Here is an 11,261-nt window from a genome sequence, read left to right on the forward strand (position 1 = left end):
CACCTTTCCACCTGCTTCTGCTAGTCTCGTGTGGTCTTATAGACAGAAGTGATATATTCTTTCAAAACATCAAGCTGCCTCTGAGTTACATGGCATTACAACCCAGACAACCATATTCTTCATAGCCAATGGCATGAGAACCTCAGATCTGTCATAGTATAATCTGATGGTGATGAGATTAAGAAGTCACTCATACAGAAGAAGTGGGCTACACACTATTTCAGTTTCATGCTAAGAGCAGTATTTTCCATGATAAACTATTTTCATAAAAAACGCAGGCCATGGAGGACCACAGGTTTGCGAGATTTTGAGGCTTTCACATTTTCTAGACAGTGGGCTCACAGATGGCAGTGCAGTTGTCAGCCTTATGCACTGGCTGCCCTTTACCCCCAGGAAGATTCCTGGTGTTCATTTCTGTTAGAGGCTAAGTCAACCCCAGGGATGGGCCAAAGTGCAGCTGGAAGGAATAGGTCAACTGAAAAATCGAATGACCTCATTGGGAATGAAACCTACAAACTTCTGGCCAGTAGCATAGTGCCTCAACCAACTATGCTACTGGAAAAACCTCATGTAAATCATGAACCTAAGTTTTTGAACATAAAATTTTGGAAAATACAGACATCATTCTGCACTGTGTCTTTTTCTGCAGGCACAATAACCAAACTGAACCCAGTCAAGGTAAACTGAGTCTGACTTATGAACATACTTCATAAACAGACCCTCTGATTCATTGCCTCAACTCACAGAATGTAGCGACACATACTGGAATTCTGTTTTCGTAGCAATTTAGTTAGTACGCCTCAGTTCTACTTGACTGGACATGATTCAGTTTGTGTGTCTGCAGCCATTTAGATAAGAGAGTTGAGTATTTATTCATGTAATATGGTGCACACTGCCCACATAGAATAATTTTTTAGTTGGCATTCAAGGAGTTTTGACAATGGTGTTTAACACTTGGGATTACTGGGTTTATGTACAAAGCCCAAAAACCCAGTAATTCCGGGCATTTAAGATGTTAATGTATTAGAACCAAATGCATACTCCATACTGCATAGAAGTAATGAGAAAATAAACTGAACATAAGATGTGTTTTTCCATATCTTTGAAGCCACCAGACATGTCTGAATATATTACCTGAAGCATATGTATTTTATTCCAATGTGTTTTGATTCATATAATAGGCACAGTTTTGGGGAACAGTTCTCTCAGAAGAAATGGACCAGGGAGATCGCTGGGCAGCAAGAAATTCTTGCTGCTTATGGTGGTGTGCGCATGGAGGACATCAGGGGTATGAGAGCTCCATTCTTGGCTGTAAGTAGCTGTTCAGATCAATTTACAATACACCACAGATGTTACACTGCAGAACTTGGCATAAACACATATCTAAGTACTGGCATTTTAAATGCCATCACAATACAAATATAATGCAGTTTTCCTATGTGTAGCCTTCATACCATATTATTAACACTTTTAAATTTGATTATGGGTTTAAAATTTCAAAAGATGTTATTCTAATAATATTTTTAAACATATTGTAATTTTCTATATTATATGGCTGCATGCAGACAGAGTTTCAGGATGCTTGTAAAATGACCACACAGCCCAGATTTTTGGGTGGTGAGGTGAGAAGAAAGTTAACAGACACACAGTGTTTTCAAAATGAAATCTCTGCAATTCTGCAGACCTCTCTGGCTTTGATGTTATTTAGTACAGATATAAAACTACTGTAAAGTAACAGTAGAGTTGTTCCTGTGATTAACTAATTAAGCAGTATGCCATGAAGGCATATGGGGGAATGGATGTATAGATCCATATTTTCTTGACCTCGGCACTAGTTGGAGGTGAGTGGTCAGCTTCACACCCTGGCCGCTTTAACCATGGAGAAAGAATCTCTGACAGCCATTGGATAGGAGGCTGGGTGGGCCCTAGAGCCTGTCTGGATGATGTGGAGAAGAGAAAATTCTTGATCCTTCCATGACTCAAACTCCAACTCCTCTGTCATCCAGCCCATATCCAGTCACTATACCGACTGCGCTATCTTGGCTCTTAAAACTACTGTTATAAAGCTAAATGTTCCACAGACGGCAGTCACACTGCATTTTCCCTTAAAACTTCTTCAATATTCACTACATTAAGCAAGTTCCAGATTCAAGTTTTTTAAATATTATGTGACTAGCAATTTTTACTTTTTTTACAGAAAGCAGATAAAATAAATTACATCTTCACATGAATTACTAGTTATACTATAACATGTGAAACTGAAATACCCCTGACACCAATTAAACTACCTTGATGAAAATGTTAAACATATTAAACTCAAACAAAATATATAAGACCCTGTTTGCTTGTGTGGCCCTAGATTGGAGGTAACAAGATGTTCAAGATGCTGTATGACTCAAACTTCACCTATGATTCATCGATGCCTGTTTATGAGAACAGGCCTCCAAGTTGGCCGTACACACTGGATTACAAGATCTTCCACGACTGCATGATTCCACCCTGCCCCACACGTTCCTATCCAGGTAAGATCCAAATTATTTCTACAAATACACTGATTCCTAACAATAAGAAACAAGTTATGGTGTAAAGTCATTACTGGGGCTGTGCCATAGCTCAAGCGGTTAGTCACTGGCTTCCCACTGTGCTGGCCCGGGTTCAATCCTGGGTCTGGTCAAGTGGGATTTGTGGTGGTCGAAGTGGTGCTGGGGCAGGGTTTCTCCGAGTACTTCGGTTTCCCCTGCCAATCTTCATTCCACCAATTTCTCCACAATCACCCTCACCTATCATCTGGGGCTGGTACAATAGGCCAGAAGTTGTCGCAGTACAAGGGACTTAGTCCCACCCCACTAGCATTAAAAAAAAGTCAATACTGGTAAAGAAAGAAGTCCTTAACCATTTTAATACATTTTTAAAAATGTCTATAAGTACTACTTTTCCATCTGACCATAAACTACATGATCAATTTCAATTAGACTTGGTATGGTAAATCTACATAAAAGTTTGCTGTATCTTTTTATTTTGTTTCAGTTTGGCTCATTTTATGGTATTCTTTAACTCAGGGTCTATCTCTTGAGTCCCTTAGCACATTTTAATTAAACTTAATATATTACACTTGTATTGTGTGAATTGGCATTAAATGGTGTTTGTGAATGATTTACTGGGAAGCACACAGAAGTGGTTTGAAGATAACTCAACATACACACAGGCTACTTGTTGGCTGTGCTGAGGAAGGGCCTTTCCATTATGCAGGATTATGGCATTTGCTTCCACCTTTCCTAGCTGGTCAGCTGTGGCATTATTTTCATTCAAATCAGCAGCAGTGTCTGCAAGTAATGCCTCAACAACTTCTACACAGACACTCCTATCTGTTTACACATGTATGCCTACATTTAGAAAAAATGAACTTGCAATTCAATTCAAGTCTATACATTTGTTCTTATGTGTCATACAGACTGGAAATATTGTAACAATTCAAGGTTATAGTAAGTACAAGAGAACAATCCATAATCAATTCAATTCCCATTCCTGATAATAACTGAAAATGTTATAGAAACCCCAAGTCAGAATGTGACATGAGAACTGGGGGGGGGGGGCCCCGCCCATGCCCGCAGCCCCCCCCGCACCACCAACCACACACNGCACGCACGCACGCACACACACACACACACACACACTAAGATGTGACAGCCAACCTCAAAGTTCTAAGGTACTTTTTCAGAATCTGCCTGAAATTCACAACTAGGGCATCCTGGACATGAAGCACATACTACCATGTAGACACCGTACCACAACATTCAATTACTTAGTTATCTACCCAGCTCCTTTACTCTGTTAATTTGTATTTTGCTTTGCACTGACCTTTAAGGTGTTTGGGAGGTTCCTATGGTGATGTGGCAGGACTTGAATGGAGGGCGATGCTCCATGGGTGATGCTTGTAGCAATCCACCTACAGCTGATGGAGTATACAAGATGCTTATCAAAAATTTTGAACGCCATTACACAACCAACAGGTAATATTAGTTTTCATACATAATAATTCATTCATATAAATAAAGATTTTTTGCCGGTAATTGCAAGGACCTTCTTTGCTTTGGTTAACAAGGCCATACAAGATAACATTTTGAATTGTAAAATTCTGTATGTAAATTGTATTACTTGGCTATTCTGATATGGAGCAGAAACTGATGGGCATATACTGAGAGTGACTTAAGGAGATGAAGTTTACATCTAGCCTTTTGTACATACATGTAACCCTGCCTTGAATGCAACACTTGTTTGCATTTCAAATTGTGCTTACATGTATGTACAAAGGGCAACAATATTAGTGAAACAGGAAGCTAAAATACAAGTCTATATTGAATATTAAGAATGAACAATGAGGGATAATGCATACTGTGATCTACAAAGTTATTACATAATGTAATCTGGAAGGTGGTTACTAATATTTTGGAGGAACATACTGCTTCTATCTTCTACCCTGAAGATGCAAGTAGTATGATCCTCCAAAACATTGATAACCACCTACTAGATCACACAGTGCCATAACCTAGATTACAATATAAATATTCATTGCTGCAGAAACCGCAGATCTTACGGGACATAATCCAGTATCAGTAAATTTTGCAAAATGTGTAAGTGTAAACACGGAGTATTCATGAACGGACACAGTGACATGTGGGTTATATCATGTTGCTGTCAGTCTTCTTATGTAACAGCTCTACAACTCAAGATAGGTCTTGGCTAGCTCAACAATATGCATTCAGCAATGAGGTATGTAGCACTTTTACCGCAATGAATTCATGAACTCTTTTGCCAGGCTATATATTATTGTAAATATACTTGAGGCATCACCCATTGTCCAACATAACATTGGTATAACTTTCCCTGGATCTTGTCCCTCAAGATTTTCCAGCGTGTTACATGTGCCACACATTTCTGTCTCACATCCTGATTTTGTCATTCTAACAGCATTTGTGCAGTATGAATTATGATGCTCCTCATTATGTTATTTTCTCAGTCTTCCTGTTACTTCCTTTCTCTTATGTTCAAATATTGTGCTGAGCACTGCATTCTCAGATAGCCTGTTCTTCCCTTACAGTGAGAACCAAATGTCACACTCATATAATACATCAAGTATAAGTTATACATAAGTAAAATTATACTTCCAAATATTTTACTCCTTTGGTTTCTAACAGGGACATAGGAAAGAAAGTATCAAAACTGTGTATTCCACAGGGCACCATTTGGCCTGTTCTACCATGCTGCCTGGTTCACCCAGCCACATCATAAAGAGGGATTTATTGCATTCCTTGACACCATTGTAAACATGCAAGATGTCTGGCTGGTGACCAATTGGCAGGCTATTCAGTGGGTGCGTGACCCCACACCTCTGTCTCGCATCAACAGCTTCCCACCGTTCCAGTGCAATTATCCAGTAAGTCTTACATTCTGCAGTTATCACATTACACTTTTCAGCTGGGTAGTTTACATGGCATCAAACGACCACACAACTGTGAATTACAGAGGAGGAAAGGACAAAGAAGCTGACTGTGGCTTATTTCAGGATACAACCATAGCATTTACATGGAGGATCTGAAAGAAACACTAAGCCCCACACTGAAACCCATGATCCACAGAGTAATTGTAATGATTACATGATTATTAAATTCAGTACTATTCTTTCCTGCTATACTTATATTCAACAACACAAGTAATTTCCTATTGTTAGCCAGCCCAGAAAACCTATCCTGAGGTATTTCAATCCAGTTTAGATACTAAGATTAAGTTTAAAGTTATCCTCCAACCTACATCTTCTTGTCCCAAATGGCCATTTTCTGTGAAGTTTTATAGCCAAATCAGTAGATTACATGGTGTGTGTGTGTGAGGGGGGGGTTGTTTGTGTGTGCGTGCATGTGTCTGTCCATCCATCCTGGACATAATGTCAAATTAATGCTTTAAGGATTCAAACTGACATATCAGAGTACTAAGCTCTCCGCAAACCATCAGTACTTGGCAATGATTATGGGCAGTCTTCATCAAGAGTGTTGCTTTTCCAAAGATGTAAAGAATGCCCTAGATCTAATAAACTGCAGAACTTTGTAAAACAGAATGCTACTGAACACATTAATTTCAAGCAGCAGGTTTCCACTGATTGACAGACACTTGAAACCACTGTAACACCAAGTAATGAATTCACTGATATGTTAACTGCAAAGCTGGCAGCATCCCCTCTCTTTTGTTGCTGTACAGCAAGCAATATATGTGAATAAACTGAAATCTGACTTACAAGTGGGTGTAGTGATGTGTGATTTTGCTGCAAATTATTCCTTCTTATTATAAGATAAGGTAGAGGCTTTCTATTGCATAAACAATTCTTTATGCCTTTGCACTTTATTTCAAAGAATCACCAACAAACAAGTTTTCACACACCAGCTTTATAACAATTTCTGTCTTACTTAATTAATTTTCTTCACAATAAACTTGGCTGTTTGAAGAAGACAGTCTGTTTCGCGGACAGGTCAGCATCACAGCTGAAAAAACTTCTTAAATTTGATTTTACATGAAGGTTTTTCAGTTCCAGCTAAATGGTATCTCTTTGTCACTCCACATGGCAACAGTGAATGAGGCAAGCATGCAGTGACCCTACAATGATCAAATCGTAATTCCAGGACAAAAGTTCAATTGGGCACAAACCACACACAATACATCAACTTTCAGATTGTTACTGAACTAGAATTAAAGAGGAAAAGGGCTTATACAAAAGAAATTCAACAGCTAAAGCAATACTGGGAACTCTTAAGCTTCATGCTTTTCTACCAGTAAGAAAATGTACATTAATTGTGAGCAAACTGTCTAGCTCAGCAGTCTGAAAAGTGCTTGCAAGAAATCATGACATTTGATGACGCAAAATATTTTGTGATGTGTTTTAACAGTGTTTGGTGGTTAGGATGCATTATGACAGTGAATGGGCGCTCAGTGAAAGTGATATTCAGTGTTCTTCACCCTCATGATCCGACACCATCCTGCATGTATCAACAAGCAAACCTTCCTTTGCCAGACATTTTAAAGAAGCAGATCCAAGAAGAGCCACAGGACAAACATACACTACATCTTTCAAAATGCAATTAGCGATTAAAAAGTTACAGCACAAGAGATATTGCAAATTATGTTTACTAGCAACAATAACTGGTAATATTACCCCTATGTCTGTTGATGTCAGCAAGTTTTGTTAAAATGTGGTAAATTATGTTCCACAATTTGTGTTTCAGATCATATGAATGTTCATGATTTTATTACAGGAGATCCCATGACTCCCAGGGTGACATTTTGCTGTATGTTGGACTACAACATTATGAATCATACAGAAAAAATTGACTTTGTGAGAAACTTATGGTCAAAGGTTACATCAGATGACAATGAAACCACAACTACTCAGTATCAATATGAATTAATCATCTGCAAAAGATCATATCATTAGCTTTCAAACAAGCCCCTTATGAGCTCTGTACAGAACAAGTTATAATCTTTAATAAGATGGTGTCAAAAAGAGCTATTTCTTACGATTTTCACACACCTGGTCCACAGAAACTGCAGGATATATGGTGCTCAAACTCTTAAAGAAAGGAGCCAGCATAGCTCAATCAGTACAGGCTTGATGACTGGGATTTGATAAAGAGACTTTTTGCTATTCCATGGTGTCCAGACTAGCTCTGGGGTCCACCCACCCTCCTAGCCAATGGGTACTAGGGACTCTTTCCCCAAAGGCAAAGCAGACAAGGCATGAAGCTGACCACCATCTTGTGCAAAGATCAAGAATAGTGGAGCTATATGTCTACTCCCCCATACATCTTCATGGCAAAGTGTTTAATTTATTAATTAAACACAATGACTTTACCTTTACCTCTTACTATTCTCTATGGAGCCTATAAGCTCATCAGCTTTCAGTGAAATTGAGGGTTAGGTTGATAATTGCACTTTTCTGTGATGATCCAGCATGGAATGATTTGAATATGAAATAACATCTGCTGCATCCTGCACAGGAACAGGAGTTTCAGGTTCCTTGATAGATGAGACCCATCACACAATGAGCAAGGCAGCTCACAGCAGCAGCATAACATTATAAAACATTCCACTGTCTTCCATAAACCCTGTATCATTATTGCAAGGTATGGAGAGAAAAATGTACAATGTGTATTGTCTGATTAATCAACAGGAGCGACCCAGAAGATGTAACAACCCCAAAGTATGCAACCTGTGGCACAAGTCAGGTGTGCGATATATGCGGACATGCCAGCCTTGCCCTGATGTCTATCCATGGACTGGCAAGACAGGAGTGAGAAACAGCAGAGTCGACAATGAAATTATTGAAGAATCATAAGCCAACAAGAAAAGAGCACAACAGACTTCATGTACAGCATAACATTTGTATTAGAAAAAATAACTTGTTCAAAAAGCCACACAGAAATTAAACCCCGTATTTGTGCACCCACTAAATTTGAAAGACTTATAAATTAATTTTAAACTTGTTTCTTCATGAAAGATTTAATTTTGTTTCAAGTATCTGTGCTCAAAGAATGCCAGGCATAACTTAATCTTAAATTTTAATAATGAGTTTGAGAGCTTATTCTTTGTAAATAATCTATCCAAGGGGTTAATGCTGAAGAAACAATATAGTAAAAATAAATTGCCATCATAAGAACATATAAGAGATTGAGCAATAAAGTAAACTCAAAAACAGTACAAGCTGCCAGACATGAAGAATATATAAGAGAAAACATGCCATATTCTAAAACAGCTTTAGATAGTACAGTAGTCTCTTGCCAATTGCAGGGACTGTGTTCCTGAATAAACACTGCATCTGGTAAGACCAGGGCTGTGTGGAAAATGCAGGATTACGGAAACAATATAACTGTCAATGCTCATCAGAGTTTAAGTTGCATGTTTCTTCAATAAACACAAAAAAAAATACTGTATGTAATAACATATAAAAATAAATTAGACATAAACTATAAAAAGTCCCACAAAAAAGGCAATGAAATGCAATGTTAATCTAGAAGCGAGGTGTTTCAATGCAATTAGAGCCCTGGCCCCAGAAAATGTGGATCTCTTAGTGCCAAAGCTAACTTTCTCCATATGTATGGAAATTAAAAGCCACATTCACATAAAACTAAATACTGTGGCAAACAAAACTGGATAAAAATGGGAAACTGTAGATATTTGAAATTCATAATTGGCAAGGGATTGCTGTATATATAAATTAAAAACTCAAAAAATTTATGACTACACAAATGTAGTTATTTTCTACAAAGCACAGTATCAGCAAAGCTGATGCAATTTGAACAAATTTTAGTGTGAATTTCATCCTTAACCATGAAACACATGACCAGCAACTTTCAGTTGGTTAGGTAAGAGTCAGCACATTGTTCTATGACTCTAATGTACATACAGATACATGCCACTCAAAGGTACTTCTTTGCAGGATGTGAACATACATGGTGTAATTTTGTTGGCATGACACAGAAATGATTCATTGAAGCCCTTTAACCGTTGAACAGAGAGATACTTTTGGACCAAGAATGAAATTTGGGGTATCAAAAATTGGTGATTGGGTAAATAATGTTTGCAATAGAAAGTCTTTGTTAATGGGGCATATATGCTAGATGATTACAATTCTGTCCTTGTTTATATGCTTGACACGTAAACCGAAAAAATGTCTTCGTATGTGGCCACTATATAGTAATAAAAAGTTGAACGTTTATTAAAATATAAACTACAGAATTTTAAATTCAATTTAATTGTAGCTGAAATATGGTCACCCTTTACTTAGTGTAGGGCAAGGCTGATTTCCTGAACACAGTGAAGATACGTGTATCCTGATGCTACTTCACTTACTTACACACGTAAATTATGATGCTTGTCCTAAGAAACAATTTATGCAGTATCACAATAATGTAAAAGGAGATTTGGGGATTATCCATTGAAATGTGGGTATCAAAGATTATACATGCACAAAACATGACCCTTCCACTTTGGGGGAAAAGCTCTATGAACAACGTATATTTCAGCTTTGTATAGAGAGCTCAAGCTAAGCACATTCACTGTAAGGTTCGATGATTCAACTTATGACCCTATATACAATGTACTAACAGATGCTTCAGTGCAGTAACAATATACTAAATTTTTGGAAAATACAATTTTTTAAATATTTCAAAAAAAGTTATGATGTAATTAAAGCTAAGTGACATCTGAAATATTACCAGTTTTTAATGTATATAGAGGAAAAAAACAGTTTCTTAGCTACAGAGAAATACATGAATTTGTTGCAACTGTTTTCAGTTAGACTTTAAACTCTGAACATTATGCCCCACAAACAGAGCCTTTGAAATACGAGTCTTCCGGTACTTAGTTGTCTCCACCGTATATGTATGATTGTGTGTATGTATGTATTGTGTGCACATCTGCTGCTGATGACAGATTGACAAGTGTATTGATGCTGCTTATTATAATTATTATTTATTGACCCTTTCGCCCAATAATTATACCCATGTAGTTTAACTATGTAAATGACAAAAATGAAGTCAACTATGAAGGTTATTTAATTAATCCAATGGACTATGCATGTGTGGCTTATCAGCTGTATTGTCTATGAAAACATAACCGAACATTTACTTCCATTTATATACACATATAAACACACTGCAATAAAGGCCTTCAAAATGAAAAAGTTTTCTTAAGTAACAACAATATACACAATTTATCAAAGCAATTATGCAATTAAAAACAAGCTTAGATATAGCCACCATGCATTCTCTTGGATGAAGAATGTTGAGAAACGCTGAATGTATATAAGGTAAAGGCAACAAGTAGTGTTTGGAGGTGAACATGCCCATGGTGCCGTAGATTGTTGCCATTCTTTGTTTTGATCAACTTCTCAAATAAATATTTTAACTACTGAGCTAACACAAAGAAATTCTGTAGCATTACCATTTCAATTAGGTTCATTCCATGTCTGTTCTTTCAGCAAGTAAATGTTTGTAACACTGAAACATTTAAGTTACTTGTACATCAAACAGCCATAATTTAAAAATCACATAGTCTGCCAAACAAGGGTTACAATTTGTTAAAAGAACAGTGGCACAAGACTTAATAGTCAGAAACCATTCTTTAAGCCAGGCAGTGGTTTCTGAATGGCATTCATGTTTCTAGGCAGGTCGAGTGTCAGTTGAAGATGATGAACGTTCAGGACGACCTAGCACTGGCAA

General features: G+C 37.5%; 1 protein-coding gene across 5 annotated transcripts in view; it reads left to right on the forward strand.

The window, feature by feature from the left end:
* The window catches only part of LOC111872094 (mucin-12), a 317,589-nt gene extending 306,544 nt beyond the window's left edge, over positions 1-11,045 (forward strand). For all 5 annotated transcript variants that reach the window (XM_033754529.1, XM_033754528.1, XM_023865645.2 and 2 more), the window contains 5 exons: positions 1,182-1,311; positions 2,360-2,522; positions 3,866-4,010; positions 5,236-5,434; positions 8,213-11,045. In XM_033754529.1, the coding sequence (XP_033610420.1) occupies positions 1,182-1,311; positions 2,360-2,522; positions 3,866-4,010; positions 5,236-5,434; positions 8,213-8,377 (802 nt within the window). In that variant the 3' untranslated portion in view covers positions 8,378-11,045. The remainder of the gene's footprint in view (positions 1-1,181; positions 1,312-2,359; positions 2,523-3,865; positions 4,011-5,235; positions 5,435-8,212) is intronic.
* The last annotated feature ends 216 nt before the right edge of the window (positions 11,046-11,261 follow it).

This window comes from Cryptotermes secundus, unplaced genomic scaffold (assembly GCF_002891405.2).
Source record: "Cryptotermes secundus unplaced genomic scaffold, Csec_1.0 scaffold403, whole genome shotgun sequence".
NCBI classification, from domain to species: domain Eukaryota; kingdom Metazoa; phylum Arthropoda; class Insecta; order Blattodea; family Kalotermitidae; genus Cryptotermes; species Cryptotermes secundus.